At 43.7% G+C, this 21,429-nt stretch overlaps 1 protein-coding gene across 5 annotated transcripts in view; it reads right to left on the reverse strand.

Annotated features, from left to right (window-relative positions):
- PDZD2 (PDZ domain containing 2) overlaps positions 1-21,429 on the reverse strand; it is a 379,689-nt gene that overhangs the window by 146,194 nt on the left and 212,066 nt on the right. The window contains exon 2 of one of the 5 annotated variants that reach the window (XM_087867953.1): positions 11,347-11,446. The exons of the other annotated variants lie outside the window; for them this stretch is intronic. Within the exon in view, the coding sequence (XP_087724079.1) occupies positions 11,347-11,366 (20 nt within the window). The 5' untranslated portion in view covers positions 11,367-11,446. The remainder of the gene's footprint in view (positions 1-11,346; positions 11,447-21,429) is intronic. 5 annotated transcript variants of the gene reach the window in all.

The raw sequence follows: 21,429 nt of genomic DNA on the forward strand, positions 1-21,429 counted from the left end.
CAATAATCACTCAAAATGCGACCTTGTATCACGTGAATGTTTCGTACCCATCTCTCCAGTACTTAACGAGCTTGTGATTTGTTGGTAGTTGGGGACTTCATACACACTACTTCTTTATCTGCCCTAACCCCAGAAAAAGAAAACATTTACACACCAATAGAAAGCACTCGATAATGCCAGGGAGAAGGTAAGGAGTATTGAGGTCAGTCATAATTGGGATCTCAAGTGCAACTTCAGCCAATGTTTCTTCTGAACATATGTTACTCCTGACTTAGCCCCGAACATCAGACAACACAGAATAGCAACAACAGAGGTACGTGTAGCACTGAAAGGTCCGAGGCCACAGAGTGATCACAGCGAGTGGCTCGGGAAGTATCACTGAGGAGACGAACAGCCCAAACTGCCCAGATTCTCCAAAGGCAGGATCACAGTTTTCATCTGTGATAAGGCTTACTTTCCCAGAAATATCTCCTCCATCAGCCTGACACAGTCTCGTGGCCCTAAATTCCAAGGTGTGAGTTAATCCATTCGTGTAGGTATTATTTCAGAAAGTCTTTTAAAATATAAGAATGTCTTGGGGCGCCTGGGTGGCTCAGTCAGCTGAGCATTTGACTCTTGGTTTTGGCTCAGGTCATGATCTCAGGGTTGTGAGATCAAGCCCTGCGTCTGGCTCCTCATGGAGTCTGCTTGAGAGTCTCTCCCTCTCCCTCTGCCCCTTCTCTCTCTCTCTCTCAAATAAATAAATGAAATCTTAAAGAAAATTTTCAAAATAAAATATGAGTATGTTTCTGCAGGAGGAAAAATATTTTAACCTTGCATTTTTCACATAGAGGTAATGCATAGACCAATTTTAAAGAAAAAAAATCTTATCAGACTCCTACCAAATACCCACAGACCTCATTTTGAATAATATTGACTTAAGAATATAAAATCTTGGGGCGCCTGGGTGGCACAGCGGTTGAGCGTCTGCCTTCGGCTCAGGGTGTGATCCCGGCGTTCTGGGATCGAGTCCCACATCAGGCTCCTCCGCTATGGGCCTGCTTCTTCCTCTCCCACTCCCCCTGCTTGTGTTCCCTCTCTCGCTGGCTGTCTCTATCTCTGTTGAATAAATAAATAAAATCTTTAAAAAAAAAAAAAAAAGAATATAAAATCTTACTTTATTGCTATATCTTTCGGTTGCAAATCATTGTTGTAAAAGAGGAGTTTGTTCTTAGTAACTGACCAAATACTTTTAAAAAGGTTATTGTAATGAATAGTTTAAATTTTTTTATGCATCTAAAGTTTTAGAAACCCTTGTTTGAGAATCATAACTTTAACCTATTTGATGGCTTATATCGAAATATCCAGCTTCTAGCACAGGGCTTGGCACATAGTAGGTGTTCAATAAACTTTTTTTAGAGTGAATGTGTCCTATGTGATTAGAGGCAGAGGCTGGGTAAAGGCCAAAACATAAACCCTGCTGGGGTGGGCAAGCCCAGACAAGCACTGAACTGTGACCCTGGGCAGCTGGATTTAAGAAAGAATCCCAAGAGATCATCAAATGGGAGTTTGATGAGGCCAGTAAGTCACCTAGGACTTAACCACGGGCTAACTCTGTCCATGGTTACCATCGGGAACCGAGCTGATGAGGACTAATAAACCTTCCTTGTCCCATGGATGCTGCTTTATGCACGCACACACTTTTATAGTTTTTTTCTACTTTTCTGTCACAGCACCTGGGAGGTGTCAAAGAGAGGGTCGGAGGCAAGCCTGGGGCCCATGGAAAAGTGGCAGGATTTGAAGTCAGCCAACTCTGGATCTTACAGTTTACTGGGTCTGTGTCCTTAGGCACGTTTTTTCAATTCTAACTTTCAGTTCCCTCATTAGTGAAACAGAATGAGCAGGTGAGCCACGGTGCTGCTGGAAGGAGTACACGTCAGAATGTGCGGAAAAGTCCCTGGTGCATGGTTGGTGGTCAGTAAAGCTAGTTCCCTGACAGGGACAGGAAGACAGAGCCCGTTGTCCAGGGTTGTGAAGAAAGGAAAAATTCAGGATGTGAAAGAGGCCTAAGGCCAGGCATAAACACTACAGTCTCTGGGCAGGGCTAGGAGCAGAGTGGAAGTGAGGAGGGGAAGAAGGAGAGCCGCCTTCTCTGGGGAGATGTGTTTACTTTGTAGTTGAGTGAAATCAAAGACAAAGAAGATTTACCATATGTTCAAGTCAGGTGCTGGGCAGAACTTAGTCATTCCATTGGCTCAGACAAATCAGAAGATCCTCTTTTTGACAAATCCGAAAACCCCAACAGAAGACTTGGTGAGCTGAAGGTGACTTGGCAAAAGAAAACAGAGAAATGGTAGACACAAAGCATTTGTGTCACCAATAGAGTGGCCCAACAGTGGGGCGATGATGAGGCAGTAAGCTGAGAGACCCTCCAGCATCTGAGAGAACCTTCAGTTTGCCTCCTGGGACACTTCCCTTATCCACCATTAAAGGTTCACTGAAGCGAGGATAGAGCCATTCTCAGGACACTACGTTTCGATCCTTTAGGTAACACCAGCTCTTCCCAAACATAATTTCAGGGTGTGGTAAAACCAGAATAAAATAAAATCAAGATACACTACAATGGTAACTATGTTATCATAAGTATACATGCAGACAGGAGTTTAGAAAAGCAAAATACAGTTGATTCATATTGGAAGGTAGAATTTCCCCTTTTAAAAATTATTTTCAAATTGTTATTTTATTAGCACAATATGCAAAAGCTGGGAAAGGAAAAAAGATCAAGTCAGGAAACAGCCCAATTTCGCCCATACCACGTACGTAGACTACTGCGGGAGAATTTGAACTGAGACCACCCTTGAAATCACACACTCCATCAGGCCCCCTTCTGACCCACTCAGCAGTAGGATAGGGAGCTGCAGCCCACCCAGTCCAGAGCTTTGGGGGCTGAGAGGCTCAAGGCTATATTTCTTTTGGTCAAAATGCAAATTTAACCCACATGCAGCACCCTTAGAATGCACTCTGCTGATCTCAAATTAGACTCAAATTGGTCTATACAACTTCACGCTAAAAAATAAATCAATGTTCTCTAACTAGTGTGAAATCTTTAGTAGCTCTGCAGCACACAGACACACACATATTCCTGAGGAACTCAACAGCCTCCAGTATCAGGAGAAGAACCTACAGAACTCAACTTACGCCTTAAAACAGACTTCAGACCTAACTGATCACTTTACAATTACTCTACTGGAAGGTCACCTGCACCCATTAGAATTCATTAACCACATATTTTAGTTTTATACAAACCACAGTCAATACTGGTCTAGACGGTAACTTGGGTATAGGATGATCTCAAGGATGACTCGGGATATACAGTCTCCACCAATACGTGAGTCGGTCAAGGCCTCCACAAATAACCCCAACAAGGGTGATTCTCAAGATCCCACCTGGCCAGTGGATGCAAATTCAATAGTTAATTTGTCCCTACCTCCTTCTAGAAAACCCTCCCTTATCCTCTCCATTGCCTCCTCCCACCCCAATACCTTGTGCACACCCCTATCCTATTTTAATTCAATTCAATGTCACAGTATTCCATTTGTTTCTGTCCCTGTCTCCCTGCCAGATTGTGAGTTCCTTGTGAGAAGAAACTAGGTCTTCATGACCAGTGTGCACCCCAAGCACGGTGCACTCAAGCACGGTGCCTGGCACACAGAAGATACTCCATGCGTCCTGTTGTCCTTGGGGCGTTCTGGTCTAAACCAGTTATCCCAGCGTAATTATGAGTGCCCCTGCACTCACAGAAGTGCACTAGTTTGTATGACAAATCCTGGCACCACCCTCTCAAGAGACAGATGAATATTGGCTGTTGGCTTTTATGGCGTTTGTTCATTTTTGTTTGTATATTTTAAAAGTCCTTTCTCCATTATCTACTGTAGTTCCTGTAGGTGGATAGGCAGGTAGGTTTTGGTTAGGCAGATACATAAACTGAGTGAGAAGCAAATTATCCAGTAGTTATTAAAGAAGTAGAAAGCAGGCTGGGTAGCTTTGATTTGTCACAGCAGATTTTCCTTCTAATCATCTAGTCAATCCTTTGATAGCAGTAAAAAGACTTTGCTTTCTCTGGGTACCCTGGCACGGTGTGGATGCTGGGTGAGGCTGGTAACAGCTAGCAGGGGGCGGTGGGAATAGCCACACTGACATGAAATCCACACCAGAACAACTGAGAATCAGTGATATCGACAAGTGTTCACTGTTCCAACCCAGATGTCACTGCTCCATGGCTCAGAATTCTGCCCATGAAACCACTCACTCTCTAAGGCGCCCCTTAGAAATGGAAAAATCCCTGAGCTTTTCTTATCGTCCTCAAGGATGGAGAAGTAGCAGGAACCGGAGAAGGTGAGGATGGAGCTGGAGCCAATTAATGGACTTGGCGTTTAAGGCCCTGGTTTATACCGCAGCAAGGGGCATGTTAATTCAGTTGCCAGAAGCACTGATAAAATCAGGATTATCCAAGTGTATGCCATTTGTCCTGGGGTCTGGCTTTTTACAATGCATTAAGGATAGGAAACTAGAACCACAAGTCTCCACGGGTCCTCTCCCACTCGTAATCGTCACAGACAGGGCCGTGTAAAGGGGGCCAGAGGGAAAGGGGAGTGCTTCACCTGTCTGGCCCATTTCCTCTGGTTCCAGAGAAACTCCTCCCTGGATTTAAGGGCCCAGAGGGATTTCCCGAATCCCGCTGCTCATTAAGCCTGTTTGATTTTAAAGAAGAAGATTAAATACACAGCCCACAGCCAAGATTCCAGATGTTCTGCAAAGCATCCCTTTGTGGTTGGGGTCCCCTGCTAAGTCGCACTTCTAATTAACATCTAAAGCTGGGCTCAGAGGGGCTGTTAGAGGTGGGACTCAAGGCAGAGAGGCTCTGGCCCTAGTCCCAGCTCTGCCGGTTCATTAGTCAATGATCTGAACCTGTCCTTTGGCTCCTCTGGGTCCTGGTTCCTTCACTTTTCCCTACTGGGAACAGACTACCTACCAAAGACCCCCCCACCCCCCACCCCAGCAGGCTGTGAAAGTCAAAGGGGATTAACTCAGAGTTCTTACAGAAAAAGCACAGAAGCCCTCCAGAACGGCACTACCCAATGATACCCACTCATCACATGCGGCTGTTTAAACTTACACTAAAGTTAAAAAATCCAATCCTTTGGTCACACGTTCCAAAGGCTCAGTAGCCGCCTGTGGCTAGTGGTTATCACACTGGCCACCAAAGACCGAGAACACTGCCATCATATGGAACATTCTATCGGGCAGCACTCCTCTAGAGCCTCTTTTGAATTTCTCTCCAAAAAACAAAACAAAAACCAGAAAAGAACACTCCAGCCCTGTCGAGTGCTCAGGAAGGCAATGGTCCATGTGTATTTTAAGACCTACAAAGAGAGAAGCCCTTTATATTTACACAGTAGGACCACAGTAGGACCACAACCGTGTGATCCAAAGAAAGCAGCTGAGTTTTTCTTCCCAACACATAAAACAGGCACAGGCCAGGGGGGACTTTCTCCCACAGCTCCCTTGCCTCTTATACTCAGATCACTCTTTCATACCTAATCTATTATTTACACAGTCCTACTTTTAAGAAAATGCATTTTGAAACATTCTCTCAAAGGGAGTGTTAGGTTTGTGCAAATCCAGGGACCAGAGAGACCCAGTCACTTTGTTCCCACCTGACAGGGCTTTCCTAACAGCGCCCCAAAATGGCCGGTTCTAGCTATTTAATAAAACCAAAGGATGCAATCCTCCCCAGGGCCAAGTGTTAAAAGCATTCCTAAAGAAAATGGCCTGAAACAGAAGCTCCTCCCCTCCAATGTGTTCTTCATTGGCCAAGGATTTACTGGCTCTTGCAGTAAATTAATCAATTGCCAAGGGAAAGTAAAACCATGGTTCCAATGTAAATACTTGTTGGTAACAATCCTTCAGTGTGACACTTCAGATTTCAAGTGGCTGGGTGGCCTTCCCAATGCCTCATTAAATGGCAACTTTATAGCATTAAGAGGAAAAGGCTCTGGGATTTTCTGTACAAATGTATAAATCAATCTGTTCAAAGACAAACAACAGAACAATTCACAAAATGTGTGTGACTGGGGGACACGGGGAGGAGAGGCAAGCAGACCGAGGGAGGAGGCACTGAGAAGCAGAGAGAGGTTGTTGGTCTAGAGTTTCTCCCAGCTCCATGCATTAGACTATCTTGACCCTGGACGTTTCTTTCTGCCCAATATTTGTTAATCCATCATCCAGTGGGACTGCTCTCCCAAATGGTGGGGTCCTAGGCCCTGTGTGTGAGATCCGAGACTGACAGTATCTTTGTTCATCTTCCTACCCTTCACAGTCTTTACTATAAAGATTTTCAAGTAGCAGGCAATTCAAATCAGCTAAGCTACTGACTTCTCCCCATAAATGATTTAGTATTAAGAAAAGCTATATCATCAATGGTTGGTTATTGACTACACTGTGTACCAGCTACTTTAGAAATGCTTGGAGAAACACTTCCCCCTCGCCCCCCCCCCCAAAATCACTTAACATGCCTTGAAGAGTATAAACCAGCAATTTAACGATTAAGCCCACAACAAGACCACTACCTCGAAAAACCTAGTATTTGGTCTTGAGCAACCCAACCCTATTCTCTTGTTTAGGAAAACTTTCATGGGCATTGGCTGCTCCTTCCAAATCCCAGTGCTCTAAATGGGCCGAAACAGCTGCACCCCGGGAAGCCAGGCTTGGAAAATAGACTTGTTTCCCACTCACATGCCCCCAAACAGCAGCCTGTGTTTGAGGTTAACCCCGCTCTCACTGCCCTTAGCTAAGCAGCCTTTCAGAGCTATGTGTGGCCCCCGGTAGGCCAATATATTTTATTTTTCCGTCAGAAAAAGCTTTAAAAAAACATAAAACTGACGGCTGAAACCAAAGAGAAGCGGAAGTTCTGAAACAGTGTGCGTGCGTGTGATCCTCGGCATTGGTGCCGGTGGCGATCTCCACTTTGTCCTCCTAATGGACAGTTCTCTGTGTAGCTATACTCAATTCTGACAGGCTCCTATGGAAAAATCTGTCCCATTGTTCCACAAGAACAATGGGCAATGATGATAAGCGCAGCGAGACAAGGGAAGAAGACTCGTGGATCTCAGGGATGGTACTTTTTAAAAAATATATTTAAAATTTAAATTCAATTAATTAACATATAATGTATTATTGGTTTCAGAGGTAGAGGTCAGTGATTCATCAGTCTTGTATAATACCCAGTGCTCATTACATCACATGTCCTCCTTAATGTAGAGATGGTACTTTTCTGCTGTTAAAACAGTTCCTATTGGGGGGAGGGAGAAAAGAAAAAAAAGGAGAAAGGGAAATAAGCCATAAGTGACTCTTAATGACAGAGAACAAACTGAGGGTTGATGGAGGGAGGTGGGTGGGTGATGGGCATTAAAGAGGGTATTAAACTGGGTGTTGTATGTAAGTGATGAATCACTGAATTCTACTCCAGAAACCCATATTGCACTGTATGTAAAAAAATTAAAATAAAAAATAAAACCCCCCAAAAAACCAAAAAAAAAAGAAAACCAACTACCACCATCACCACCAACAAAAATCAACAAAAACCCAATTCCTATCAGAAAAGCTGTCTCAATAGCCTCCCCCAACCTCAGGTCTGCTTCTCAATCTCAAAAAGCAAAATGAAACAAAATACAGTGTGTGGATGAGTAAAAACTGCTCAAATATTCATAATGTGATCCCTTCCACCAACACCCCAAATCCCTCCTCTGAGCGTCTCCAGGGCATGAAATTCACTGCAAGCATTTCTGAGGCAAGAATCATTTTCCTAATACAATTCTTACTCTGTCACTGCCTCTATAGTGTGCGCGTGTAAGTATCTGTGTTTTGGACAATTTGCAAACTACTAAGTCCACACTGAAAGCATCCGTTCTCCAACAGGCTTGTAGGATTTCCAGAACATATCAGTGGTCAATAGCAGTCCAAAGTAAGAATGAGTCCAGCTCATGTCAGAGTTTTAGCAACTAGGCACAGAAAGGATATGCCCATCCAAGAACTCAGAAGCCTACAGCCTGGCACAAAGTCTTGAACCCAGTAGACATTCAAAGACTTTGACAGAAGCTACTTGAAGCATTAGTACTTCTAGGCTTGGCGTGGGGAGTCCCTTGGTCCTAAATGCAAGAATTGAATTCCACCCTGGGTGGGAGGGCCAGGGATGTGGCGAAGGTCCCGAGACATGGCGGAGGGCCCACGCTTCACAGCATCCTTCACAGAAGCAGTTCCCTGCAGGGAGTTTGCTGGTCCTCTGCCAGCCCACAGTTCTTAGAAGGGTGAAAGGGCCAAGGGAGGAATTTCTTCAGCTGGCAGATCCTCAACGCGGGAGGAGAGAGGAAGGGAGTCAGGGCAACGGGCTCAGCAGGCTGGGAGGAAGAAGGAGGGGCAGGGAAGGAAGAGGCCCACTGGAGGCACATCAACAACTCGGCAAGGGCAGGGCAAGCCACACCGAGCCACACCTCCGAACTGCTACCCGTCTTAGAGGGCCTCTAGTACAGTGCAGGCTTTAAACAAACGTGTTCATTGCTTAAGGTCTGTATGGATACATACCTTCTACATTTTCCCCAAACTCTATATAGCTAAGCCTTAATTTCCTCCTTAATTCCACTCTCCTTCCCCAAAATAACCACTGTTTTCTGTTTCTCATCTAGACCTTCTGGATGCAGTATTTACATACTGTTATATTCAAATAGGAAAAAAAATATATTGCTTTACTTAATCGGCTACATATTGTACTTACCCTTCTACACTGTGCTTTTCTCTCCATTTAACGATGTTTTAGAGTTCGTTCTATCTACACAAAGAGACCCACACTTCATTCTCTGAAACTGCCATATAGTTCTATACAATGCAGATTTACTGTATTTATTCATTCTTACACTAATGTTTACTCTTCACACACACACCCCGCCTTTCAAACACTTCTGGAGTGAATATATGTTCAGATGCAAGTATTTTGCTAGAATACAACTCTAAATGTGAAATCACTGGGTCAAAGCACAGATGCAACTTTGACACTGACAAAATGCCTGTGGCAGGCTTCCTCCCACTGGTGGTATGAGAAGGCTCATTGCCCTAACTTACCCACACCTGATTCTATCGTCTCTTAATTTTTGCCTAAGCCTCACCTTAAGCCTGACGTGATCCAGACTGGATGGTGGGCAGTATTAGAAAAAAACCCCACTGCTTTAAATTGCATTTCCGTGATTGCTTGAGAGATTAAGCATTTTGTCTTACGTTTATTGGTGATCTCCATTTTCTTTTCTGTGATTTGCCATTTCTCTGCCCATGTTCTTTTGGGTCATTTGCTTCCCCTCCCCTCCTTACTTATAGGTTTTTACATATTCTGACAATCCATCATCTATTCTATATGTTTCACACATCTCAGTCTTTTTAAAACTTTGTTCATGGAATTTTCCCACAAACAGGGTGGCTTCCAATGCACAATACAGTGGCTTCCAAATTATTCTTTTTAGCAATAGATTCCTTTCTCCAATCCAGGGGAACCCCCAATAACAAAAACCGGCAACAGCAAAACTGCTCTGGCTGAGGATGGACCAGGCTCTTAAGGTCCCACCAACTCTCCCACACTGATTTTGAGGAACTCCTCAGAGCTTCCAAGAGCAGAGATGGAAACCGCAGATTCAGTCCAACCCCCTCACGTAGCAAATGAAGAAATGCAGGATAAGGGCTGCTAGAGGGAGGAGCTCCGGGCCTCGTACCAGAAATAAGACCAGAACTAAGATGTCCATTCTGGTCCTATGAACCCAGTGCAGTCTTTAAAGGATAGAGTCTAGGTTCATTCCATTCTGATCTGACAACAAAACTCAGCTATTTGGCATCTGAGTCATGTACTTTTCTCCCATCAAAGAAAAAGGAAGTTAAGATGCTAATAAAATAAACAGATAATTTCACTCAGAAACTCAACTTAAAAAGACATTTACCATTGCTTTCCAGTTACGTACTCCTGCGTCAACTTCCTATTTCTCCCCATTAGAATATAAGCTAAATGAGAGCAAGGAATCCTGTCTGTCCTTCTCTCCTGGATCTGGAAGACCCAGAACCAGGCCTGTCAAACGATAGGTCTCAATACATTTTTACCTCCGAAACCATTCACTATAGCTAAAAAACAAGCAGAAAGTGATCCAATTTGCTCTTCTAAGAAATTTCAGCTGCATTTATCAATGTAACCTCTGCTACAACAGCCATCCATTAGCAGACGGCCTAGAAAGTGGGATGTAAGAAGGACTATCAGGGTCACGAACATCCCAGTGGAATAACTGAGAGCAGTTCTGCTGAGAACATATATATGACCACGATCCTCCTCCTCCCTGTTCATGGAATTCTTTGGGCTTCTGGTTGTATTGCCTGTTTTTCAGGACATTGAGCCCTTGAAGGCCCCTTTCGCGAGCCTCGTGCAGATGGAGTGAGCTGTTTCAGTCCGAGGTCTTTCTCTCACCTGCTGCCGTACCAATTACCGACTGTGGGAACTGGAGGAGGTTAAGCAATTTTAGGACCCAGGTTTCAGGTTCCTCATCTGTAAAGCGGACACAGTAACAGGGCCTGAACCTCTTAAGTTTTCAGGTGTAGTGTCAACGAATGTAAGTTGCTTAGCAACGCCACACACCTGGAATCACTGTTGTTCGTTTTACCAGTTATCAGGTCTGCAGAGCTGTCAACATTGAGGATGGGTTTTTGCATCCCAGGATGAGGGGAGAGAGCAGACTAAACACTACTGAATATGAGGAACTGGGATGAGATGAGCCAGCATTATTAAAAGTACATTCTTGGGAGAATAACCCCAATTTACAAAGCAAGTCAAATCCAATCGTAATGGCAAATATTAGATGTAGGTCTTAGAACTCCCTAGACCACAGAGGGGAAGATTGACTGAGCGCCTTCAGTTAAATGCCAGCCGGCTGATTAGAAATCTCAGTCCCAGGCCATAGCCAGAGGGCTACCTTTCTATCTCTGTGTCTGAGGTTACTGGAGCTCCTGTTTACTTGACTTGGCTGTAGGGACATTTACACCCATCTGCTTCCCAGGCAATCACAAAGAATGTGTTCTGGCCCAGACCCACCCCTCCAGGGAACAATAACCATTTCATACATTGGTATTTAGCTATGGGGTTATAAATGCCCTATAGCCAATCAAAATAGGGTTTCTACAGATCAAATTCGGATCTCTGCCAATGAGAGCACTGGCTAAAGCCACTCTGGAAAAGCAAAAAGGAACAAACATTCTGTTCATTGAATTTTGAACATGTTTGCCTCCTACCCGTTCACAGAAGTGGTCATGAAGCAGTGATGAATGCATCGTGGAGCGGAATGTTGAGACACGGGCGATTGTAAAGCGTGTTGTAGAATTGTGACGCATCCTAAAAGACGGAAATCATAATGCAGAAATCTGTGTCTTCATGTTGGCCAAAGCAGGACAAACCTTCATGGATCTTAGTACAAATCATAAATGAAAATGCCCACCTTACTCTGGTCTTTTAAAGTCAGACGTTGCTGGAGAAAGTGTGAGTAGTCTCAGAAGCCCACTGTTAGCAGAGTCAACATCAGATCCAGATCACACCCAGATCAGCCTGGTCACTGAAGGCACCCCCACTTTTCATCTCAGAAAAACCCCCAAGATTTTCTATATTTAACAATAACTGAGGACAGAGAAGTGCTGAGCAGAAACACATTTAAAATCTGCTTTGAGAAGAAATAAAATCCCCAACCCTTAGAGATCTCTGAATCTCTGCATGTTGCAGAGGTGGGGAGTGAAGGAGACAACCAACAGGCATGAAACATCAACCAGATTGGCCTCTTGCTAAAACTGATTTGACTATTTTTTTTTAAGATTTTATTTATTTATCTGATGGAGAGAGAGACAGCCAGCAAGAGAGGGAACACAAGCAGGGGGAGTGGGAGAGGAAGAAGCAGGCTCCCAGTGGAGGAGCCTGATGTGGGGCTCGATCCCATAACGCCGGGATCACGCCCTGAGCCAAAGGCAGATGCTTAACGACTGCGCCACCCAGGCGCCCCTGATTTGACTATTCTTAACACTGGATGCTCTTCGTCTCCTGCTAAGAGGAGACTCAGAAGAAAGTTCTCAGAATGACTAGAGTTGCTCTCAACCACAGCCTCTGTTCTCAAAAAAAAAAAAAACAGAGTGCAAAACAACTTGGCGGGTCATACTTAAGGAGCAATTTCAACTCTGAGCACCCACCCAAGCTCTCCAGCACTGACGGGACTTAGAGTATAAATGGGTGGCCACCCCCAGTGAATACCACGTCAACGTCATAGTCCAACTAGTATCCACCTTCATCACGCCACAGGGCCACCACTCTACGGTGGCAAGCAGCCAACGGCAGGGTGTACAAAAGCAGATATTGAAACACTGGGTTGGCTACTTTCTATCAAATTCTCAAATAAGCTGAGGCCATTCAGCCGCGGGAGGCCCAGGAGTCGTACAGCAAGCAATGCCATCCAGAGTTTCCAGACTGCCTGTGTTCTTCTGAGGGTCTGATGAAGGGAAGAACAGTGCTTTAGAGCAAAAGTCTAGGAAGCCAGGGTGGGTGATGGAGACACTGAGAAGGAATGGAGTTAGTCATGTGGGACCAAGAAGAAAGGCCACTGTGGGAGGCGTGGGCCAGAGAGCATTTCCAGCAAATAGAGGAGGAGCCTGGAGACCTGCACTATGGTACGAGGTCTGATCTTACTGGAAGTGACAGGATTACAGTGAACACAGCAAAGCATTTTGAAGCAAGTTATGAAGGAGAAAAGGTCAACATTCTGATAAAGCACTAAGTCTAAACTAATACCAGTCCTATGCTATACATCTGAAAGATTTCAAAATACCCGAAGATAAAAAATTCAGTAAAGATATCTCATAGTAATAGTCACCGCTTACTGAAAGCTTAAACTAGGCCAGGTATATGCCGTAACTCAGGACCACCGCACAATCCACCATGAGTAGACAGATACTACTGTTACCTCCATTTCAAAGAAATCTGAGGCACAGAGAGCTTCCAACACCATTCGGATGTGATGATACAAGGAACTGGGCAGTCTGGCTTCAGAGCTCCGCAGTCTGAAAAACTGCATTTATGTTAAAATTTTTTAAGAATTGAATTTGAGGCTGTTCCTGGTCAGCACCTGGCACTGGTGGTCCATTGTCCGTTTTCACCTTTATGTCCCCTGACACCAAGCCCAAATCCAGAGTCAAGGTCCTTTGCATTCGTTGTGCTCAGTAGTGGACAATGTAATTACAAAATTTATAATTCCGAATGGTAGTAAAGACCTGTAGTCAGTTTATATTTAATTATCAAGGCCAATCTCTAAACAATTAGAATAGGACATGCTGCAAGATTGCTAAGAACAAAAACCCAAATCCAAAGATCAGTAGCATTCATTTATGCCAGCAGTAACCAAATAGAGAATGTAATATGGGAAAAAAAAAAGTTGGCTTCCATAGCAAGACAAACTATATAGAGAGATAAATATAAAAGCAACATTAGTAAGAAATTATAAAACTTCAGTGAATGATATAGAAGATGATTTGGATTAATGGAGTGATAAACCTTGTTTATGGAAAAAGACATTTTAAAGAAGTCAGTGTTTCCCAATTAATCAATAATTTCAGTGAAATTCTAATAAGATCTCAATAAGAATTTTTAAGAAACTTTAAAAATATCTTAATATTTACATGGGAGAGTCCAGAACTGAGAATAACTATGACAATTTTGAAAAAGTACAAAGAGGACGGGCTGCCTTAAAAAGTACTACAGTAATTAAGACAATGTGATACTGACGTAGGAATAGACGAAGTATCAGAATGAAATAAAGAGCCCTGAAACTGACCTACCTATACGCACTATTTTTAGGGATGGTACGATATATGTGAAATGGGGGTATACTAATCACTGTGCTAGACTTGTAATCCATTTGAAATTTATTTTTAATCCATCTTAAATTTGTTTTTCTCTTTAGACTTTATGATCAAATCATATATTTCCCACATGAAAGCCAAAAACCGCCCACCTAAATATGAAAAATTACTCGATGAGAAACATAGGAGAGGTAGAGATTTTTTTTGAAGATTCGAGAGAGAGAGAGAAAACATGAGTGCGAGGAGGGGCAAAGGGAGAGAATCTTCAAGCTGACTCCCCCCTTATAGAGCCAGATGTGGGGCTCTTAACTCGTGACTCATGAGATCATGACCTGAGCCAAAACCAAGGATCAGCCACTTACCCAAATGAGCTACCCAGGTACCCCGAGAATTTTTTTAAAACAGAAAAAGGCAGTTAAAATGAATGGCTCTATTACCCTGGCCAGTTCTCAAAAACTAGAGTATAAAAAGCAAGTTGCAATATGATACCATTTATGTCCATTAAAACACACATTAAGATGCATATGTTTATGTATAAATTATAGTATTTAAATATCTAAAACTTAGTCTGGAAGGATATGTATTAAACTGGAAGGAAATATGGGGAGGGGCAAAAGGAGCTTTAGTTGTAACTAGTATTTTGTTAAAACCCTAAAAGCAAATAAGGCAAAAGACTAGTAATAGTTGTTAAATCTGAGTGGCAGGACTATGGATGGGTGTTCGCTGGATTATTTTTGCATGTTCTCTTTTAAGTTTTTTTAGAAAGAATTCTCAAAACTTAAATGTTAAATCTAGATTTTCTTCATAAACTTCCCCATCAACCCACAGAGTATTTTCTGGATTATCTATAATCTTATTCTTACTTCAAAATACAGTATATAAATAGGGCACACATAAATGCAGTTACTGATTCCAACTGTGATGGTTAATTTATGTATCAACGTGGGTAACTGTGGTACCCAGATGTTTGGTCCAACACCAGTCTGGATGTTGCTGTGAAGATATATATATATTTTTTAGATGTGATCAACATTTCAATCAGTAAACTTTTCATGAAGCAGATTACTCTCCATAAGGTGGGTGGGCCTCATCCAATTGAGGTTTCCTAAAGGAGAAGAGATTATTCTCAAGACTGTACCATGGAAACCCTGCCTGAATTTTCAGCCTGTTGGCTTGCCCTACAGATTTCAGACTTGCCAGTCCCTACAATCACATGAGCCAACTTCTTAAAATAACCCCCTCCCCCACCATATACATATATCACTCCTTTCCATTCTGTTTCTCTGGAGAACCTGACTAATACCAACGTTGCAAGTTTTGAGGCAACCATGGTTTCTCAGCAACTGAAATGGTCCCCAATTCCTGTAACATGTCAAAGGGGAGAAAAGCCTGCTTTGGGGGAGGGGTGGGACTATGATACACCAGTTAACACTGACATATGGGAATTAAACACAGTGTATTTACTTTCTAGAAAAATCTATCTCATGAGAAGATAAAGTTCTTTGTAAGGTGGCTTCTGGTTGGTGATGTGTTTTCTCTGAGTGGAAATTTCCCTATTGGCCTGTGATTACTTGTTGGCCAGATACGCTGTGGGGAAGATACACATTCATACTCCCATGTGGAGAATCAAAAAGGGCCAGAGGAGTGAAGTCTGTTCTTCCTGTGCCCGTGATTCTTCATGAGGGAAATTCTTGTTTGTTTCACCAAAACTACCAACAGACAGGCTGCCCAAGATTGGCTGTGCTCTGTAGGCCACTTCTCCACAGACGGGCTCTCAGCTCTGCACACACGGTCATCAACAGTGTCACGGGCTCTAGCTTTCTACAACAGCCTGCACTCGTCTTCGTCTGCTCCATGCATCTCCACATGCCACATGTCTAGATAGAAGGACCCCTAAGTATAAGCTAGTACTCCTTTCCCAGTTTAAATCCCTTACTGATTTTAGAGACAATATTAAAATTTGAGCCAATTTAATCTTCTGCATTTCTGTTCACTGTGTTTTGTTTTGGCATTTGCAAACCAAGAGAGTTTAAGTAAAAACAAGAATGGAACTATTGAAGCAATGATTCAAGGTGACAAAACATAATATATATTATAAAAATACTTCTTGACATCAGTGTGCATTTCCTATAGAGTTGGGGAACAAAAGACATCTCAGCTGGACAAAGATGACTCAAACGTAAGTGATCCTTACTGTCCCAATCAGAAGACACTTAAAATATCGGAGGGGGGGATTTGGTTAGATAAACGTAAATGATGTAAAGGTAGACATTTCATCTACGATGTTAAAAACAGAACATTTACAATATTTACCCTAAGCTATTTAAGATATTAATATTGCAATATACATAATTGTATGTACATAAATATATATGCAGATATTATGTAATCATATAAGTTACTGCTAATTTAGAAATATTTCTGGTTTCCTCACACCTTAGAAAAACATTGATTCAAAGTCTGCACCGGCACCGGCATTCTTACATCTGTCCTGTGAACATGGCTACTTCTGAGTTTTCCACTGTCTTCTTCATTTCCAGTTATTTGGATAAGGTCCTTAACGTGTTCCATTTTTAAATGGTCTTTAAAAGTCTTGTTTACAAAGAAATCCAACACTTGTTATTGTGAGGTCAGATGCCCAGAAGTATTACTAGATTTTTTTTTAATACGATTTCCTCAGTTGACCTCTATAAGCATCTAAAACCAGCATTGACAAAGGTCATTTCAGGCTAATGTGTGTTTCCTAATAGTACTTTGATGTTCAAAATAAAATAATTGCGAGACCCTCCCCCAGCAGGAGAAAACGTATAGATTCCAATTTAAGCCGACTCTCTCATCTCTGTTCATAACTCTTTGAGGGGTGAGGGAACCATGCCTTCCATTTGGGGATATGACATAAATTGTGTAACTTCACTTCCCACATCTCCTCAGGTCTGCCTTTTCTCCTCAGCAGGCAGCCATGGCAACATGGTACGGAATCATAAGTGGACTTCCTCAGGGCAGAATTGGGGGATTCCAGGGGAATCCAAAATGCCTGGTTTAGAGGATCCAGAATCAGGTGCCTCCCCCACAGGATAGATGGCGGCTGCCACACAGGCCGGGCTGGGAGGGCTACTGCCTTTCTGTCTTCAGTCTTTCTTCTTTTACAAACAGTATATACAGTTGTGGTGTGATGATTTTAAGGGTAGCAGGAGACTATGTGCGACGGGGAGACTCCTGGGCAGCTGTATGGTCAGGAGTCTTCCCAGATCCCATCATTACCTTCTGAAGGAGGTGAGATCCACCCTCTCTCCTCCCTCAGATGCTCTAGCAGCAAGACTCTGAGCTCCATTCTAACACTGCTAAAAAGCCTTACCAATGGCAAAGAAAGCCAGAGATGGGGAGAACTTTCTAGAACATTCTAGGGAAGGGCCTAAATACCTTAGGAGCTTCACTGGGCCCCTGCCTGTTAGTGACCAAAGTGGAAAAGAACAATGGAAAACACTCTAAGCTGTCAAGGTGTTAACTGCAGCCCTTAAATTTCAGTTGGGGGGGGGGTGGGGGAGGAGAAAAGAGGGCAATAATAATGATGCATATACAGCAACAGTGTGATATTGTGATTAATTATAAGACATAATGTTTGGTCTTTGTTCACTGTTCCTGGCACAGAGCTTCTAAACCCCTTGTAATTCCCTATATAACAGCCATAGGGGCATCTTTCCTCATAGTATTTAGTTTCTGAAATAGTTCCAGAGCAATAAAGGTGAAATAAGTGTCTTTTGTTACTCATAAAAAGGCCCTTTCAATCGCATCTGAATTTATGATAATGTGGTGACTTCCAGAAAGTCCTTAAGGATGGGGCCTGGTTGCCAGGGGACCCAGACTCAGGTTAGATGGCTGAAGCTTTCAATCCCACTTCCCTACCTCCAGGGAGAAGTGAGGGGCTGGAGATCTAATCACCAATGGCCAATGATTTAATCAAGCATGTCTACGTAACAAAGTCTCCATAAAAACCCAAACGGATGGGGTTCAGAGAGCTTCCGAGCCTCCTTCCCTATGTCCTTCCCTATGTATCTTCCAGAGGACTGTTCCTGGGTTACATTCTTTTATAATAAACCAGTAATCTGGTTAAGTAAACTATTGCCCTGAGTTTTGTGAGCTGCTCTAGCAAATTCATCAAACCCAATTAACAGTAGAAACTAACAGGAGGGGTCATGGGACCCTATTTATAGTCAGTTGGTCAGAAGCACAAGTGACAATTGGGACTTTCAGTTGGAGCGTGCCTTGTAGGGAGGAGAGGGGGACAGTCCTGTGGGACTTGAGCCCTTAACCTGTGGGGTCTGACCATCTCTGCAGGTAGACAGTGTCCGAATTAGACTGAATTGGAGGACACCCAGCTGGTGTCCCAGCATTGTTTGGTGTGGGGAAACCTTTCCCCCCTACACACACACACACACACATACATTTGGTGACCAGAAGTGAAGTAATATTCAGAGAGTATTGTGTATAATGTAAATGAAAACAATAAATGGAGTTTCTCTTCACAACAGGGACCGTGAGTAATGAAAGAGAGGAAAACCTGAGTGGCAGGAACTGAGGAAGTGTTGCTGGAATTTGGCTGGACTCACCAAGCCACGTCCAGGGCAGCTGACCGAGTCCACATCCTCACAGTAGACGTGAGTGGGTTACATCCTGAAGTAACACACAGACCGCACACTTTTGGAAGCTTGATAGTTATAACATGAAAGACGGGGGTTTGCCTTGTTCTTCTCACGTTTTTCTCCATTAAGAAACTGACCTTTACCCCAAGCCTCATTTTATGGCGAAGGAAACAACTCTGGGAAGTGAACAGCTGACAGTTGACAAAGCATGTCTAGAAAAGAGAAGCAGCAAACCCAGCTCCAGGGGCTAGGAGCTCAATTTCATTAAAGGCTTATGTGCCCGACACAGTGATGAACACTTTAGGTGCACAGTGTCTCTGCTGTCACCACTACGGGAGGGGGTGACGCACCTCATTCCCACTTGACAGCTGAGAAAACCAACGCAGAGAAGCTAGCTAACTGCCCAGCATCACTTGGCATGAATGTGGGCCAGCTGAGCTTGGAATGGCACTACTTACTGACAAGGTTTATCTGGGGAGTCCGAACCGAGAAGGTGATATATCACTTTACACTAGCTACATAATTCTGAGTATATCACGGCCCTACTGAGCCTTAGTGGCCAGATCTGCAAAATGGGCATATAACACTTAGCTTGTCTGGGTGTGAGATCCTTTAGTTAAAAAAGGCCCCAGCACAAAGCCTGATTAACAGCAGGACTCAGTAAAGACACGATCCTGCCTTCTCTTTCCCTAATCTTGAGCTCAAGTCTTACAGGTGAGTACTAACAATTTGTCAGCCCCCTCCCAGCGGACCTGCATGTGTGGAAGAATGTAACATCTTATCATCACATACAGACCTAGGCCAATCTGCTTTGTTTCTGTTAAGGAAAGGCTTTTTCTTGTCCATCTTAAACCAACTTTAAGGTGAATATAATGGAGCCAAAGGTTTTTGGTTTTGTAGGGAATACCTGTACTCTGGTCCTTGTGCTAAGTGGACTGATAAAGGGCCATCATCACAGGAAAAGTGCCAGTCAGGAAAGGCCCTCCAGGGACCAGGTCTGTGAGCAGCCCAGGCCTGACTTGGAGATTGCATCTTCTACAGATGAGGCCCGAGACTCTGGCTCAGGGAACTGCAGAACGTATCTCACTCTCAGCCCAACCCCAACACCTCATACCCCCACATAAAATGTTGCTCCAGAGTTTATAGCTGGTGAAGGGAGATGTCCTAGAGTGGCTGTAGGTTGGTTTGAATATTCCCCCAGCTGTCTAAACGTGGGGCTAACGCTGGAGCCTGGGTTAGAACCCACCGTCTGCCTCCTATTAGGCACTTTCATGAGCTCAGAGCATGACTATCTGGTTTGCATTTGCAACACAGAGAGAAGCAATAAGGGGCAGCAGAGAGGCTTTCTAAAGGATACCTTACGGAGGCTCCTTTTGCCAGAAAGCACCTAGGAGATGAGCAGGCGGCGGGACAGGAGGGAAAGAAGCCCCCGCGGAGACAGTCAGGGCACCAAGCTCTGGTCACTACACCACCTTCTACCTGTGCTCCAGAGCAAAGCACGGCCCGCTCAGCCCGTGCTTCACCTGAAAATGATTAAACCAGGGCAGATATGCTCTCAGATTCCTTCCTGCCTGAAAATTCTGTTTCAGTTCTTCATGAAACCCCGTTACGACCCTTCATGAACTCTGAGGAGCCCATGTGAATACTGAGCATAATGTGTTGCCTAGAACTGGCCCTTCATAACTGTTTCTTGTATAAATGAATGAACCAATGCTGATAAGGATACAAATAAAGGTTATTTAAAAAAACCCAATAGTCACAGATATATTATGCCATGTGTACACCATATACATACACGTACTCTTATGGGTTATTTTACTTTGAGTTGCCTATTGTTGTGACCTCTGTACATAAAACAACATACTAGAGGTTGTAGGGAGCGGAATAATTCACACCCTTGCCTCACTCCCCAGGACTAGTGATCTAACAGAAAAGATAAGACACAAGGATAAAAGGACAATTCTTAGACAGGACAAGCTACAATTCAAATTCAGACATACTAATGTAAAACTGGCATTTCAGAGCCAGACAAGATAAGATTTTATATGAGAAAGAGATGAACATACACTGTATTATGAGGGTACCATCAGGAAACAGAAGACATACTCCAAAGGGTTTAACGAGAGAGAACTTTATGGAGGGACTACTTAGAGAGATGTGGGCAGGACAAAGTACCCAGGGGCTAGCCACCAGCTAGCTGGGAAACCATTACCACCTTTAGGTCTGAAGGGCAGTGAGAGGAAGCAGTGAAACTGGAGGCTTGACAGTGAGCTGCCCATCAAGAGCTTAGAAAAAATGAGGCACAGTCAGAATCTTTGCAAGACCAAGGGAGCGGTGATGACGGGGATAAATACCCCAACACTGTCTCCTGCCTTCTGATTGCCCTGCCTGTGCTTCCCATTGGCTGAAGCCAACCAGAAACAAGACAAGGGAGTCCAGATGCTGTAGTTCATAGCACTATGAACCTCCTGGTGCAGAGGAAGGCAGAGAATGAATGAGGGGGTCCGGGGAGGAAAGACAACACCCACGCATACATGCACACTCTTAGAAGTTATACACACATGCCTATGCATTTGAGATATATTTGGAACAAGTGTATCTTTGACTTTTCAAAAAAAGTATCTGTTCTACAAAAGGGTTTCACCGTAGGATTAATCTAAATTTAAATGATTTTTTAATTAATTTGAGAGCACGCACGAGCACACATGAGCAGAAGGGAGGAGCGAGGGAGAAGCAGACTCCTCGCTGAGCAGGGAGCCGCCATGGGGCCGGATTGATCACAGGACCCCCAGATCATGACCTGAGCCAAAGGCAGATGCTTAACCAACTGAGCCACCCAGGT

Source organism: Ursus americanus, chromosome 15 (assembly GCF_024610735.1).
Source record: "Ursus americanus isolate L20-20 chromosome 15, mUrsAme1.1.p, whole genome shotgun sequence".
In the NCBI taxonomy this organism is placed as follows: domain Eukaryota; kingdom Metazoa; phylum Chordata; class Mammalia; order Carnivora; family Ursidae; genus Ursus; species Ursus americanus.